This window comes from Aotus nancymaae, unplaced genomic scaffold, assembly GCF_030222135.1.
Source record: "Aotus nancymaae isolate 86718 unplaced genomic scaffold, 86718_ANA_hifiasm-v0.15.2.pri h1tg000053l, whole genome shotgun sequence".
NCBI lineage: Eukaryota > Metazoa > Chordata > Mammalia > Primates > Aotidae > Aotus > Aotus nancymaae.
The window spans coordinates 32493892-32511407 of NW_026988467.1; the positions used below are offsets into that span (position 1 = coordinate 32493892).

Here is a 17516-nt window from a genome sequence, read left to right on the forward strand (position 1 = left end):
TTATTTTCTTTGAGATGAAGTCTCACTCTGTCACCCAGGCTGGAGTGCAGTGGCATGATCTTGGTTCACTGCAACCTCTGCCTCCTGCGTTCAAGCAGTTCTCTGCCTCAGCCTCCCAAGTAGCTGGGATTACAGGTACCCACCACAATGCCCAGCTAATTTTTGTATTTTTAGTAGAGATGGGGTTTCATCATCTTGGCCAGGCTGGTCTTCCACTCCTGACCTCGTGATCCACCCACCTCAGCCTCCCAAAGTGCTGGGATTACAGGCGTGAGCCACCATGTCCAACCAATTTATTTTTATTTATTTTTTAACCTTAGTAATTTAATCTTTAGCTAAAAACTGGCTCTTTTATTTGGTAAACCAACTACAGAAAAAATACCCTTTTTTTTTCCTTATTGACTCTTCTGTAAAGAGTCAATGAAAGTTATTACATCATATTTAATTAGGAAAATATAGGCTGGTTCTCATGCTGGATTTTTCTCTTATTCTACTGTAAGATTTTAAAAGCTTTCCCAAAATCTTCCAGAAACTATGACCTCTTACTTTCTCTATAAAAGTCTCAATAACTAACTGTTCTTTTTTATTACAGCTTAACTGTTCAGAAAGTATCATATAGTAGTTTAAAAAAATAAAACAGACTTTGGAGTGTAACAACCATGGGTTCGAAGTCTAGCTTCTCCACTTTCTTACTGTTACTGTTATCATATTATTATATTGATAGCATCTGGAAAGATAATATAGTAATTAAGAGTAGACACTCTAGAGTCAGAATATACATGGTTTCAGATTCCATCTACATCACTTACTTAGCTGTGTGATTTTTGGCAATCATTTAACTTTACTAAGCTTTTGTTGTAGCCTCTGTAAAATACAGATTATAAAAGAACTGCTTTTGTAGCTATAAAATACTTGTGAAAATTTATCATTAAGCACATTAGCACCAACGACATCATGCGCCAAGTCATAGTAAATACTAGCCGTCTCTATTGGTTATAACCTCATCACAATATATGCTGAGATGCAGAAGTGAATGGCAAATAAGCTTGAAAAAGATACATTAGATGGGCCGGGTGCGGTTACTCATGCCTGTAATCCCAGCACTTTGGGAGCTGAGAGGGGTGGATCACCTGAGGTCAGGAGTTCAAGACCAGCCTGGCCAACATGGTGAAACCCCATCTCTACCAAAAATACAAAAATTAGCTGAGCCTGGTGGCAGGCACCTGTAATCCCAGCTGCTAGCTACTCAGGAGGCTGAGGCAGGAGAATTGCTTGAACCCAGGAGTCGGAGGTTGCAGTGAGCTGAGATTGTGCCACTGCACTCCAGCCTGGGCAACAAGAGTGAAACTTCATCTAAAAAAAAAAAGATGCATTGGTGCCTAATTTAGAAAATGGAGCTTACGCCTATCGCTTTGGGAGGCTGAGGCAGGATGATCAGTTGAGCCCAGGAGTTCGAGACCAGCTTGGGCAACATAGACCCCCATCTCTCCAAAAATACTTTAATTAGCTGGGTGTGTGGCATGTATCTATAGTCCCAGCTACTCAGGAGGCAGAGGTGGGAGGATCACTTGGGCCTCAGGAGGTTGAAGTTGCAGTGAGCTGTGATTGCACCACTGGGCAACAGAGTGAGTCCCTGTCTCAAAGAAAAAGAAAAGAAAATGACTTTTCCTGCTTTTTGTGGGGAGATTCTGTATAGCGTGCTTTAAGCATGAATTTCGGTGAGATCCAACACTGAATTACATTAAGTTCTTTATCTTTAATTATATGTATGGAAATATATAAAAATTATAACCTGTAACTCATACTGGCTTTCTTATGTCTCAAGTGTATTCCATTAAATAAATTTTATAATATGGCACTATTTATCTGAAAACAGTCAAGTAAATTTTATATAAATTATAAATCAAATAATTAAGAAAAAAGCCTTAGGATTTTTAATATTTCCTGTCAAACTCTACACAAAAATAAATTTTAATAGAATGTATCTAGATCCTCTATAATCAGACGTTCTTAACCTCTTTTTAGTTGAGATATTTCTTTCTCCATCTGAAAGCATATTAGGTTCAATCATACAAAATTACCATTTTCAGCTGGATAGTACATAGTGGTGCATGCCTTTATTCTCAGCTACCCAGGAGGCTGAGAGAGGAAGATGGCTTGAGCCCAGGAGTTCAAAGCCAGCCTAAATAACATAGCAAGACTCCATCTTTAAAAAATAAAAAAAGAGGCCGGGCGCGGTGGCTCAAGCCTGTAATCCCAGCACTTTGGGAGGCCGAGGCGGGTGGATCACGAGGTCGAGAGATCGAGACCATCCTGGTCAACATTGTGAAACCCCGTCTCTATTAATACAAAAAAAATTAGCTGGGCACGGTGGCGCGTGCCTGTAATCCCAGCTACTCAGGAGGCTGAGGCAGGAGAATTGCCTGAACCCAGGAGGCGGAGGTTGCGGTGAGCCGAGATCGCGCCATTGCACTCCAGCCTGGGTAACAAGAGCGAGACTCCGTCTCAAAAAAAATAAATAAATAAAAATAAAAAATAAAAAATAAAAAATAAAAAAAGATATGCCCTAAGTACATGGGGGAAAAAAAAGAAAATAGAAATGAAAAATAAAAAAAAGATAAAGTTACATTATCATTTTCATGGATTTTTTTTTCTTTTGAGACTGGGTCTTGCTCTGACCCCCACACTGGAGTACAGTGGTACAATCACAGCCCACTGCAGCCTTGAGCTTCCAGGCTCAAGCAGTTCTCTCACCTCAGGCTCTCAAATAGCTGGGACCACAGGCACATGGCACCACACCTGGCTATTTTTTTTTATTTTTTGTAGAAATGAGGTCTTACTTTGTTGCCCAGGTTGGTCTTGAGCTCCTGCGCTCAAGAGATTCTCCTGCCTCAGCCTCTTAAAGTGCTGGAATTACAGACGTATGAGCCACCACATCCAGCCTAATTTTTAAATTTTTTGTAAAGACAGGGTCTCACTATGTTACTCAAGCTAGTTTCAAGCTCCTGGGCTCAAGCAATCCTCCAACTTGGCCTCCCAAAGTGCTGAGATCACAGGCCTGAACTACTATGCCAGGCCAAAATGTATTATTCAACCTAATGCATATGTATATATTTTGTATAAATTACCAGGAATTTCTATAGTCTATTCATGACCTATGGTCCCCAGGTTAAGATTCTCTGTTCTGTAGTTAGAGTACTGTTGATCAGACCTGTTGGAAAACATATTGTTGATACAGTGAAGAAAAAAAGAGGGTTCTAATGCATTAAAGTAGGGGATTTGGGGGAATTTTGAGAGTAACTACAAACTTTTTCTATTGTTAGGTAAGAAGTGCAAATTATGAAACGGATCCATTTGTCCAGGAGTTTCAATTTAAAGTTCGGGATGAAATGGCTCATGTAACTGGACGTGTACTTCCAGCACCTATGCTCCAGTATGGAGGACGGGTAAAGCCTCTTGTTAATGTTTTAATCATACACATAGTTTGTAAGTATGGAGAAAAAGGCATATCACAAATATTTCAATTCAGCGATTTGAAATTTTTACTTTCTGTTTATTGAAAATTTTTGTTCTTTTTTACCATGTTATTTTTTTCTCCTCCTATAGAATCGGACAGTTGCAACACCGAGCCATGGAGTATGGGACATGCGAGGGAAACAGTTCCACACAGGAGTTGAAATCAAAATGTGGGCTATTGCTTGTTTTGCCACACAGAGGCAGTGCAGAGAAGAAATATTGAAGTAAGGCATGTCATTACCTTGGCTCTGGGACTTTTTTGTGTTTAGACTTTAAATTGCTCATCTAATGTTCCAACAAATGTTGCCTGAATGTGGAGTATATTTAATCACTGAACCTTTTTTTTTTTTTTTTTTGAGATGAGAGTCTCACTCTGTTGCCCAGGCTGGAGTGCAGTGGCATGATCCCAGCTCACTGTAACTTCCACCTCCCGGGTTCAAGTGATTCTCCTGCCTCAGCCTCCAAGTAGCTAGGATTACAGGCGTGTGTCACCACGCCCAGCTAATTTTGTATTTTTAGTAGAGATGGGGTTTCACCATGTTGGCCAGGCTGGTCTCAAACTCCTGGCCTCAGGTGACCCCCTGCTTTGGCCTCCCAAAGTACTGGGATTACAGGATTGAGCCACCACTCCCGGCCTAATCACTGAACTTTTAAAAATGTTTCTTCTCAAAAAAAAAAAAAAAAAAAAAATTTTTTTTAATACAGAAGGAGCAGGATTGAAGAAAAAAAAGAAAAAAAAATCAAAACAAAAACGTTTCTTCTCAGCTAGGTGCAGTTGCTCACACCTGTAATCCCAGCACTTTGGGAGGCCAAGGCAGGGTGATAACAAGATCAGGAGATCGAGACCATCCTGGCCAACATGGTGAAACTTCATCTCTACTAAAAATACAAAAATTACCTGGGCATGGTGGCGCATGCCTTTAGTCCCAGCTACTCACTAGGCTGATGCAGGAGAATCACTTGAACCCAGGAGGCGGAGGTTCCAGTGAGCCAAGATGGGGTCACTGCACTCCAGCCTGGAGACACAGTGAGACTCTATCTCAAAAATAACTAAATAAAAGAAAGAAAAAGTTTCTTCTCAATAGTTTGATGAAAAATTTGTTAATCGTAGTAAATTCCTTGATTCATTCTACTAGATGTCCTTACAGACTACTGTGAATGGAAAAAACACAAGCTCAAACCACATTTTTTCTTGGATCTCACACCATAGCAATCAACACAGAAGACTCTTGTGACTAAATGTGGGGAGGGTTTCCCTACACACCAAGCAAACAATTAGCTCTGCAGTGGATAAGAGCTGAGTGGGCTCCAATTCAATTATTACGCTATCCACCTGGAGATAGCGTCAGATTCCACAGATTGAGGGCTCAGTCTCTTAAGGCTGCCCTCTGCTTCAGATGCCAGTAGCAAGTCCAGGCCTCTGGTCAGGGGTTCCTGTGACCTCTTTGGGGTAGATTCATCTGATAGAGCAACTCACGGAACTCAGGAAAACACTTACTTATGTTTACTTTTTTCTTATAAAAGATATTACAAAAGATGTAGATAAAGATATGCATAGGGTGAGGTATGGGAAGGGAGTGTGGAGCTTCCATGCCATCCTTGGCTATACCCAGCCTCCAGGAAACCTCTGTGTTCAGCTGGCCAGAAGCTCTCCAAACTCCATCCTTTTGGGTTTTTATGGATGCTTCATTACATAGGCCTAATTCATTAAACTGTTGGCCATAAGTTATCAACTTAACCTTCGGCCCCTTTCACCTCCTTGAAGGTTGGGGTATGGGAGTGAAAGCCCACCCCTGTAATCCTGCCTTGACTTTCCAGTGACCAGACTCCATCCTGAAGCCACCTACAGGCTACCAGCTATTAGGCAATCATTAGCATACAAAAAGACTACACTTTGGAGTTTCTAAGGATTTTAGGAGTTGTCTGCTAGAAAATGGGAATGAAGAACAAATGTATATTTCACAATATCACAACTACTTTTTGTGGGATAGTAAAAGCATCAATGTCTTTTGATGACAGTTTAGGTTTAATTTTCAGATTTGCCACTACCTGGATTTATTACCGTGGATGATTTATTAAATCTCATCATTCTGCAATGTTCACCTTTGTAAAATAGAGCTAATAATATCTTCTGTTAAAATAAATACTTCAGACAAATTAATTTTAACAGAGTTTATAATTCAGCAAAGAATGATTTGCAAATCAGGCAGCCTGTGGAACAAGAATAGGTTCAGAGAGACTTCCAGCAGACGCATGGCTAAAGAAAATTTATGGATAGAAAAAGGAAAGTGGCATACAGAATATGGAAATGAAGCACACAAACAGATGGATTGGTTACAGCTTGGCATTTGCCTTATTTGAAGATGTTTTGAACAGTTAGCTGTAATTGCTTGGCTGAAACTCAACTATTGGTACTCAAGTAGCTTATATCATATTTACACATCCAGTTAGGTTACAGTTTTTTGTTTTGTTTGTTTTTGTTTTGAGACAGAGTCTCACTCTGTAGCCCAGGCTGGAGTACAGTGTCGTGATCTTGGCTCACTATAGCCTCAGCCTCTTAGGTTCAAGCAGTTCTCCTGTCTTAGCCTCTGGAATAGCTGGAGCTACAGGCATGCACCACTATGCCCTGCTACTTTTGTATTTTTAGTTGAGACAGGGTTTCACTGTGTTGGCCAGGGTGGTTTCAAACTCCTGACCTCAGGTGACCCACCTGCCTTGGCCTCCCAAAGTGCTGGGATTACAGGCGTGAGCCACTGCACCTGGCCTGGGTTACAGTGTACTATGTTCAGAGAAGCCTTTAGGCTGAACTTAAAAGATGTAAGGAGGTAGCTTTAGACAAAACTTAATTTAACAGTTATCCCCTTCAATCGACCTCTCAAATTTTGGGGTTTTTTAATGGATTGGCATTGATTTCACTCTGTCACCATCATAAATTTACTTATTGGTCTCAAATCCCACTGGGAAATAGCAGAACAATGGATTTTGTAAAATGGGAACAAGGACTTAAGGTTACTTTTTTCTAAGGGTAAGAGTAGAGGGGACCTCCTTGTGCTGAAATTTCATGTTTTCAAGAGAAAAACAAAATAGAATCTATCTGTTTCTTTAATGTTTCAATTTAATTATCTCACATTTAGCACGAGTGACTCCATTTTGGTGTGATCTGTTGGGGCCTCGTGCATGAGCTTAGCCCAAAACAATGACCTCCCATAATTTTCTTTAAAAATTCCTCCCTTTCTGGCCAGACACGGTGACTCACACCTGTAATCCCAGCACTTTGGGAGACCAAGGCAGGCAGATCACCTGAGGTCAAGAGTTCGAGACCAACCTGACCAACATAGAGAAACCCTGTCTCTACTAAAAATACAAAAATTGGCCAGGCGTGGTGGTGCATGCCTGTAATCCCAGCTACTCAGGAGACTGAGGCAGGAGAATTGCTTGAACTCGGGAGGCGGAGGTTGCGGTGAGCCGAGATCACACCATTGCACTCCAGCCTGGGCAACAAGAGTGAGACTCTGTCTCAAAAAAAAAAAAAAAAATTCCTCCTTTTCTAACTTATACAAATTAAATCTGAATTGTAGGAGTTATATAGGGATTAGTATTTTTTTTAATCTAGGTGATTCCGATATTCAGCCACCTGTGAGAAACAATGTCTTAAATACTTTTTATAAACATTTATGTAAGTGCAAAGATAGTGGAACATTGATTTTATTTTTTCATTGGAAGAAAATGTCTGCGAAGTATAAATGCCCCCATCTTAAAACAAAGTTCTTCAGGTTTCTGCTTGATTGACTGGTACAAAATTGAAGCAAGTTGCCTTCTATTTTTTACTCCAAGATTGTTTAATATCTATTCCTTAAGAGTAAAGAAATATATAATGCCTTGGGTGTAATAAAATCTTAATGTTTAATGACTATTCTCACTTAATCCTAGATACTCTGACTATAAAATTACTGAACCAAATTGAATTCTTTCTAAGGCATTTGTATGCTAGAACTTTTTTTGTTTCTAGACATATAAAATGTGGATTATGTTGCAAATTGAGATTAAAATTATTTTGGGTTTTGTAACAATTAAAAAAAAAATTCCTTCCTTTTGGTTAGGTCCTCACTTAGCTAAGAGTGTGACCAAAACTTAGGATCTTAGCACCATTCTGTTAAGATTTTGGGTTTCTGGTCTCAGTACATCATTCATAAGTATGGTGTCCTCATGATCATGTATTTCTTTGAGTTTTTGTTCCAATTCAAGAGAGACCATGCCACTTGACTTATTATTATTTTTAGATGGAGTCTTGCTCTGTGGCCCAGGCTGGAGTGCAGTGGCTTACTACAACCTCCGCCTCCCAGGTTCAAGCCATTCTCCTGTCTCAGCCTTCCAAGTGGCTGGGACTACAGGCACCTGCCACCACGCCTGGCTAATTTTTGTATTTTTAGTAGAGACGGGGTTTTACCTTCTTGGTCAGGCTGGTCTTGAACTTCTGACCTCAGGTAATCCACCTGCTTCAGCCTTCCAAAGTGCTGGGATTACAGGCGTGAGCCACTGCACCCGGTTGACCATTTGACATTCTATAGATGGCCATATGCAAACACTTAAAACTTTTGAGAGAATATAGTATGCCAGGGAGACTACTATTATGACTATCAGGAGGATAACCCCAAAAGTTTGGAGTATGCTCCTTAGCCAAGGTCCCCATGAATCAAGCTACCAAAAATCAAATAGATCAAGCTAGAATAAGAGTCTACTCATTTCAACCAAGCAGCCTGTTTGTTAATCCCCTACAACTGAATCTCTGTAATACCCAATGTATTCCTCCATGTTCAATAAGAAGTATCAGCCACTGCACAGATACATCTGTTCAGCCTGTAAATAATCTAGAGCAATTCTATTATCCAGCACAACTTTAGCAAGAGAATTGAAAGTCTTTTGTGTAACCATAGTCTTTCCAGTAGAATCTGCTATAAAGCCTATAAATTTCTAATAGGCTAGAATATTTAGAGGGATAAATTTCTAAACATTACCTCATTAACTCCAAACCATAAGCCAGGCATGGTGGCTCACACCTGTAATCCCAGCACTTTGGGAGGCTGAGGTGGGCAGATTGCTTGACTCAGGAGTTCAAGACCAGCCTAGGCAACCTGTCGAAACCCTGTCTCTACTGAAAATACAAAAATTATCCGAGCACAGTGGTGCACGCCTGTGGTCTCAGCTACTCAGGAGGCTGAAGTTGGGGCACTGCTTGAGCCCAGGAGGCAGAGCCGAGATCACGCCACTGCATCCCACTCTGGGCCCCAGAACCAGACCCTGTCTCCAAAAAGAAAAAAACAACATAGAAGAAGAAGCCAAATAAAGCCCATCCAGAAGACCGAAGGCCTCCTGGCAATATTCTCTTTAACCTGTATTGACAATGTTCTGGTTTTTTTTTTTTGAGATGGAGTCTCACTTTGTCACCCAGGCTGGAGTTCAGTGGCTTGATCTCGGCTCACTGCAACCTCCACCTCCCAGGTTCAAGCGATTCCCCTGCCTCAGCCTCTCAAGTAGCTGGGACTACAGGCATGTACCACCACACGCAGCTAATTTTTTGTATTTTAGTAGAGACGGGGTTTCACCATGTTGACCAGGATGGTCTTGATCTCCTGACTTTGTGATCTGCCCGCCTCAGCCTCCCAAAATGCTGGGATTATAGGCGTGAGCCACTTGCACCCAGCCAATGTGAGAGTTTTTTTTATCCTTCACAAATAAAAGTATATCCTATGAGTGCACACAAGAGACCCCTTTTTCAGTTTAGTTGTTCATACAGGCATAAACCTGGAGAAAATTGAGAGCTAAGAGGTTCATGATAGCAAAGAAGTCTTGATCCATGATCTTGATCCACATCTAGGAGGCCATCTGCTTCTCAGGAGAAACTTCCCTCATTAGCTTTGCCTTAAGTTCTCCCTCTGGTGGATGTACGACTCCAAGAGTCTGGGTGGGCCTTTCTAAGCTGCGAGATTGCAAACCCAAGCTTCAAGGTCCTGAAGTTTTGCTGCAGTGTGGGTGATAACGGGAGTCTTTCTCTGATGTGTTTCCAAAAGATCCAGTCTCTGAGTTGTAGATCATGAAGGGTTTGATTGTCCTCAGTCAGTGGTCCATGAAAAGCTTCTTTACCTGGTGAAAATATGCTTTGGCATAATGCATTAAAACCTTGCAGCATTTAGTCATGTTAAAGTTTAGGAGCAGAAGATACAGGAGGTTCTGTTATTAGGAGCATAAGCCTTCCAGTGACTATTTCATAAGAGGTCAACTTTTGTTTTGCACTGGAAGTGAATCTGATTGTCATCAATCTGAAACATCTTTGACCAAGGCAATCCAGATTGTTCAGTTAGTTTTGCCTAATGCTCTTGTCTGTAATACTTATTTCACTGTTTTACAGAGAGTCCAGTGAGGCAAGTACCTCTATCACTGGAGACTTCTTCAGCAATGTCCCATGAGAGAAACATATTTCCTAATAACTTTTAGCTACTGTTATAGCATCAGCCCACTTGCATGAGAAAGCTTCTATACAACCAGAAAATATGCACTGAAAATCACAATGGAATGAAATCCTTCCATAAAATGTTCAGGTGTAGCAGAAATGTACCTGAAGTTTTGATTGTCTTCTCAAGATTATGGGTTTGACTATACATTGGTCATAAAACTATACATTGGTCATAAACCATTTTAGCAATTTAGAACAGTCACCACACCAGTTCGTGTGTATATATGATATTTTGTTTGTTTGTTTCTTTTGAGATGTAGTCTCACTCTGTCACCCAGGCAGGAGTGCAGTAGCGTGATCTTGGCTCACCGCAACCTCTGCCTCCTGGGTTCAAGCGATTCTTGTGTCTCAGCCTCCCAGTAGCTGGGACTACAGGCGTGCACCACCATGCCCAACTAATTTTATGTATTTTTTTAAGTAGAGACAGGATTTCACCATGTTTGCCCAGGTGGTGTAGAACTCCTGACCTCAAATGATCCACCTGCCTCAGCTTCTCAAAGTGCTAGGATTACAGGCGTGAGCCACCATGCCTGGCTAATATATACATTTTATCTCTTTCTTGTTGAATCATGGAATGTACAGCTTCTAGTAATGGAAATGTTAAGGACTCAAGAAGGACCAGGCAGCCATCTAGTCTCTCCATGAGTCCATGGTTAACACTGGAATTATATCCTCTTACATACCAATTTTCTTTCTCCAGTGGAGGTGCACAGCACTGTCTATTACATTACCTATGATAATAGGTAATTTGACCTGGACCATGAAGTTCATTCAAATTATATACCCAAACAGTTTCGGTACTGACTGAGTTAGCATGAAAATCTAACAAGTATTACCTGTTACTTGTATTACTAACAAGAAATACCAAGTATTTTCTTGGTATCCATTTAATTCCTGTGCTGCTAGAGTTAGCAGTTTTATATATCACTCAATCTCTTCAATAAGGTTCTGATAGTTCTTACTCAGTCCAAATGATATGATCCTAAGTTACCAGAAACGTATCTTCAAGAGTGCTTATCAAGGCCCATTCCATCCTTTCTGTGAACCTCCTTGAAGACTAAATACTGTAGGATTTTACTTGCTTGTGAAGAGGTATTTTTAATAACTGCCATACTTTTATTATTATTATTATTATTTGAGACGGAGTCTTGCTCTGTAGCCCAGGCTGGAGTGCAGCAGCGTAATCACAACTCACTGCAGCTTCCCCTTTCTGGGTTCAAGCAATTCTCTGCCTCAGCCTCCTGAGTAGCTGGGATTACAGGCGCCTGCCACCACGCCTAGCTAATTTTTATATTTTTAGTAGAGATGGGATTACACCATCTTGGCCAGGCTGGTCTTGAACTCCTGATCTCGGGTGATCCACCCACCTCAGCCTCCCAAAGTGCTGGGATTACAGGTGTGAGCCACCGTGCCCGGTCTGTTTATTTATTTTTTTTTTCTGAGATAGAGTCTCACTGTCACCCTGGCTTGCGTGCAGTGGCACAATCTTGGCTCATTGCAACCTCCTGCTCCCCAGTTCAAATGATTCTCCTGCTCAGCCTCCCAAGTAGCTGGGACTACAGGTGCACACCACCACACCCAGCTAATTTTTTTGTATTTTTAGTAGAGATAGGGTTTCATCATGTTGGCCAGGCTGGTCTCAAACTTCTGACCTTGTAGTCCACCCATTTTGGGATCCCAAAGTGCTGGGATTACAGGCATGAGCCACAGTGCCCAGTCACCATTACATTTAATACTAGAAACCGCAATTACTTTTGCACCAGCCTAATATTAGAAACTGCATTAGAATTAAGCAATTAACTGTGGAAATGACTTTAAATGGTCATAAAGACACAGTTGACAAGGAAATTTGGTTATTTCTGTGGCCTATAATAATTTAACATAATAACCATAATTATGTCTGTTAACATGCTGAGATATATGAGAACTTTCATAATCTTACACAATCTTGGAATATATATTAACGTTTATAAAACTATAACTCAGCAGTTTTTTTTTTTTTTGAGACAGAGTTTCAATCTTGTTATCCAGGCTGGAGTGCAATGGCGCGATCTCAGCTCACCGCAACCTCCGCCTCCTGGGTTCAGGCAATTCTCCTGCCTCAGCCTCCTGAATAGCTGGGATTACAGGCATGTGCCACCATGCCCAGCTAATTTTTTGTATCTTTAGTAGAGACAGGGTTTCACCATGTTGACCAGGGTGGTCTCGATCTCTTGACCTCATGATCCACCCACCTCGGCCTCCCAAAGTGCTGGGATTACAGGCGTGAGCCACCGCGCCCAGCAACTCAGAAGTTTAAACATCACTTCTTATTTGACAGTGTTTCTAATGTAATTTTACATGTAAAATAAGCCTGTTTATTATCTCTCTTTTGAATGTTGTAGGGGTCCTCTGTAACATCCCAAAGTTAGTCCGAAGTCAAAAAAAGACTTAATGTTGAATTTGAAATTTGATTTGGGGAAGCTTGTCAAATATGTTAAAGATTGAAAACACTTGGCCAAAATAGGATCACAGGTCACTGTGAAATAATAGTCATTCATTTAGCCAAAGTGATCATTAAAATATTTTTAAAAGCAAAAACCTTTATTCTGATAGAGAGAAGACTCATTTTTCCAGTCAACAGACCTGAAAAAGGCAATATGACACAGAATCTGTCTCTCTTTCTTTCCTCTCTCTTTTTTTTTTTTGTGCAGTTTACTCAAAAGTTGAACAAAAATAATTTACTGTAACTTAAGCTTTTTATTAGCCTTTTATAGTCTTTTAAAAGAGAGAATAGGCTGGGTGTGGTGGCTCACACCTGTAATCCCAGCACTTTGGGGGCCAAGGTGGGCAGATCACCTGAGGTCAGGAGTTTGAGACCAGCCTGGCCAACATGGTGAAACCCCACCTCTACTAAAAATACAAAAACTAGCCAGGCATGGTGGCACGAGTCTGGAATCCCAGCTACTTGGAAGGCTGAGGTAGGAAAATCGTTTGAACTGGGGAGGAGGAGGTTGCAGTGAGCCAAGATCGTGCCACTGCACTCACCTGGGTGACGGTGAGACTCTGTCTCAGGAAAAAAAAAAAAAAACAGAGAATGAAAATGTTGAAATCTTATTAGAAGCTTCTACACATCAATAGGCATCTGCATCCTTGAATGAAACTACGTTGGGGGCCTTTTTTTTTTTTTTTTTGAGATTGAGTCTCGCTCTGTCGCTCAGGTTAGAGTACAGCAGTGCCATTTTGGCTCACTGTAACCTCTGCCTTCCAGATTCAAGCGATTCTCATGCCTCAGCTTCCTGAGCAGCTGGGATTACAGGTGTGCACCACCACGCCCAGCTAATATTTTTTATTTTTAATAGAGATGGGGCTTCACTATGTTGGTCAGACTGGTCTCAAACTCCTGACCTCTTGCGTGATCCACCCACCTCAGCCTCCCAAAGTGCTGGGATTACAGGCATGAGCCACTGCCACTGTGCCTGGCCTTTTTTTTTTTTTTTTTTGACAAATAGGGTCTCACTCTTTTGTCCAGGCTGGAGTGCAGTGGTGTGACCATGGCTCACTGGAGCCTCAACCTCCCAGGCTTAAGTGATCCTCCAACGTCAGCCTCCCAAAGTAGATGGGACCACAAGGACATGCCACCGTGCCCTCCTAATTTTTTCCTTTTTTTGTAGAGACAAAGTCTCATTGTGTTGCCCAGGCTGGTCTCAAACTCCTGGGCTTAAGCAATCCTCCTGCTTTGGCCACCCAAAGTGCTAGGATTATAAGCATGAACCATCACACCTGGCCTAGAGCTCTCATTTGTAAATGGACTTCTTAAAGTGTAGTTGTATTCATTTTGGATGTTCCACTATAATTTTTAATTACCTAAAGTGAGATTTCACCATTTCAGTGTTTGCCACTTTTAGGTTCTAACATTTATGCATGTGTAGGTAGGCATAGCTATAAGGTAGAGTACTCAGTTCTTCAGAAATTGAGGATCCCATTTTTTACCTTGAATCTTGGCTTTGGCTGTCAGATCCCATTGATCAACTTAGCCAGTGATTTTTCCCTACCTAGACACGCGAGAAAAAGAAACAAAGGGCATAGGCCAGGCGTGGTGGCTCACACTTGTAATCCCAGCACTTTGGGAGGCCGAGGCAGGTAGATCACTTGAGGTCAGGAGTTCAAGACCAGCTTGGCCAACATGGTGAAACTCCATCTCTACTAAAAACCCGAAAATTAGCTGCGCATGGTGGCAGGCACCCATAATCTCAGCTACTTGGGAGGCTGAGGCAGGAGAATTGCTAGAACCCTGGAGACGGAGGTTGCAGAGAGCCAAGATCGCTCCATTGCACTCCAGCCCAGGTGACAACAGTGAGACTCTATCTCAAAAAAGAAAATAAAGTACATAGACATAGAACACAAAAATCTCTGTGAATTTCCAAAAACCAAAGTTCACACCTCCTTATTTGCCATTAACTGCCAGTTTCTGCCTGACTCAGTTAGGACTCTCTGAATCCATGTCAGTTAATTATCAGATCCAGTCCAATTCTGGACCCCATCCAGTTTCTGTCATGACTTCTGAACCCATTTCAGATTTAAAATTTTGATCAAATAAATTCAGATAGCTCAAAATGCAAATCCATGGAGCTTTAGAATCTGAGAATTTACCCACAATCTTCAGTTGCTTGCAAGAGAGCAATGGTCACAGTGAGTCTGACTGGTACCATGCTTAGTCATTCAGTGCTCCTAGGGATTGCTAGCATCTCTACTTCAGATTCCACTTCTGACACCATCTGTTAAAAGAAAAACTATACAAATTAAATTTAACAGAGTTTAATTGAGGAAACAATGATTCACAAATCAGGCAGCCCTTAGAACCAGAATAGGTTCAGAGAGAGTCTTTATAGACAGAAAAAGGAAAATGATGTACAGAAAATGAAAGTCAGGTACAGAAACAGCTGTATAGCTTACACCTTGATATTTGCCTTATTTGAACATGGTTTGAACAGTTGTCTGCCTTTGATTGGCTGAAACACAACAATTGGTACAAGAATAGGTTATAGCTTGTTTACACATCTGGAGATTACAGTTCACTATGTACAGAGAAACCGTTAGGCCAAACTTTAAAACGTAAGGAGACAGCTTTAGGTGAAATGTAATGTGGCACTACCTACCAGGTGAGGATTAACTAAGATCCTTATTTTTCTGTTGAAAATCTTGACAGAATGGTTAAACTCCTTGTTTCTATTTCCTTACTTTCCAAAATTTGACTTTCATCTCCACAACTTTTTCTCTCTTCTTCAGATTCTGTCCTCCAACTTCTAAGTGCTCAAAAATCTTCTGTTCAATTTTTTTTTAATCAACAATTTTCACATTATCTGACTTAATCTCTTAGGCTTCCAGACCGCTATCATCTCTCCTCCTTTGAAATCTTAGTGCTCTGCTAAAACTGGTTCCTGGAAGATTTCTTGTACCTTTATGCTTATCAGTTCCAATGGTCTCTTCTAAGCCATTAGTTTTCTCAAAATATGACTGCTTCCTTTTTTTTTTTTTTTTTTTTTTTTTTTTTGAGATGGGATCTCACTCTGTTATCCAGGCTGGAGTGTGGTGATACAATCACAACTCACTGCAGCCTCAACTTCCCAGGCTCAAATGATCCTCCCACCTGAGCTTCCCAAGTAGCTGGGACTACAGACATATGCAACCATGCCCAGCTAATTCTATTTTTTTGTTTGTATAGATAGGATCTCACTGTGTTGCCTAGGCTGGTCTCAAACTCCTGGACTCAAGCAGTCCTCCTGCCTTGGCCTCCCAAAGTTCTGGAATTACAGGCGTGAGCCACCGCACCCTGCCTACCTTCTTGACATTCTCCTCTCTTGCCTTCTGGTTCTTCAGTTCATGTTTTCTGGCTACTTTTCCTCTTCATTATCAATCTCCTCTCCTTTGGGATTCTTACACAGTCTCAAGGGCTTCTGCTGTCACCCTTGTTTGAGAATTTTGGCTGTCATGAAAGAACACCACCTCCACTGTGACTATTCCTACTCTGAAATGTTTAGGCTTCTGTTTGACAAAGAGTGACATTCAAAATCAGTATGACATTTATTAATTTTATTCATTTTTTTGAGATAGAGTCTCACTCTGTAGCCCAGGCTGAAGTGCAGTGGCATGATCTCGGCTCAGTGCAATCTCTGCCTCCTGGGTTCAAGTGTAAAATCAGTATGACATTTAATATCTTTCACTAGTCTCTTAAGTCCTTCATCATTACTCCATTTTCACGTATTCTATACAAAGAAACGGAAGCACTATATTCCTTCTATCTCCCTGTCCTTTTCTTCCTGTTTCCACTCATGCAGCCCTTTACTAAGAATGCCTCCTTCCTATCTCTACCCATCTGTATCCTCTCTATTTGTGCTTGTCAATTTATGTGCAAAATACAATTGTATTATAATTATTTTGTAAATGTATTACCCCTCTGGAATCTAATTTTCTTAAGGAAATGATCCTTATCTAATTTAAATCTCTACTTATATGAAGTATGCCAATAATGAAACATTCTTGGGTGATATAGAGACCAATTTACCTCAAGCCAATTCAGAATTTGCCTTGCCTTCTTCATGGCAAGAAAAAATTAGAATGTGAGAAATACGTTTTTTTGGTATTTATTTCTGTTCATCCCTTTTTATTAATCCCAAATCTCTAAATGGACGCTTTAATGATTACTTAATATATTTTTTTCCTCCAGAGTTTTTGTCTCCCTGATTTCAAGTAAAATGTCATAAGGATGGTTTATTACAATGCTACCATTATCTTATTTGGCCTCAAAAGCCAAAAAAAAAAAAATGTTTTTTGAACTTGAGCTTTTTTTAAAATTTTATATTTGTTATTCACAGCTTGAATAGATATCTCAGCATCATTGAGCCTGTGGCTCTTCTTCAGGCTAAGTGAAAATATTCAATTTCATACTTTTTAAAATTAAACACCAATAAGGAATAAGAGAAGGGAATATCTACAAACTTCATCTCTGTCCTGAAGAAATCAGAGTGTTTTAAGCAAAGATTACTCAGATCCTTGACTTAGGACCTCATTTGTTTTAAAAACAAGTGAAGCAATTGTTGTTCATTATTGCTCATTTTTACTAAATTCAGAATTTTCATTAAATATGAAATTAGTGGCTGGGATCGGTGGCTCATGCCCGTAATCCCAGAACTTTGGGATGCCAAGGTGGACGGATTGCCTGAGGTCAGGAGTTTGAGACCAGCCTGACCAACATGGTGAAACCCCATCTCTACTAAAAATACAAAAATTAGCCAGACATGGTGGCACACACCTGTAGTCCCAGCTACTTGGGGAGCTCAGGTGGGAGAACCGTTTAAGCCTGGGAAGTTTAGGCTGTAGTGAGTTGTGATTGTATCACGGTACTCCAGCCTGGGCAACAGAGAACAGAGTGATACCCCATCACAAAAAAAAAAAAAAAGAAAAAGAAAGAAAGAAAGAAAGAAATTGGTTTTGGGAGTTTTTCAGTGTA

At 40.7% G+C, this 17516-nt stretch overlaps 1 protein-coding gene across 6 annotated transcripts in view; it reads left to right on the forward strand.

The window, feature by feature from the left end:
* The window catches only part of AGO3 (argonaute RISC catalytic component 3), a 133134-nt gene that overhangs the window by 84662 nt on the left and 30956 nt on the right, over window positions 1-17516 (forward strand). For all 6 annotated transcript variants that reach the window (XM_012439807.2, XM_064363681.1, XM_064363682.1 and 3 more), the window contains 2 exons: window positions 3324-3446; window positions 3607-3740. In XM_012439807.2, coding sequence (XP_012295230.1) covers window positions 3324-3446; window positions 3607-3740 — 257 coding nt within the window. The remainder of the gene's footprint in view (window positions 1-3323; window positions 3447-3606; window positions 3741-17516) is intronic.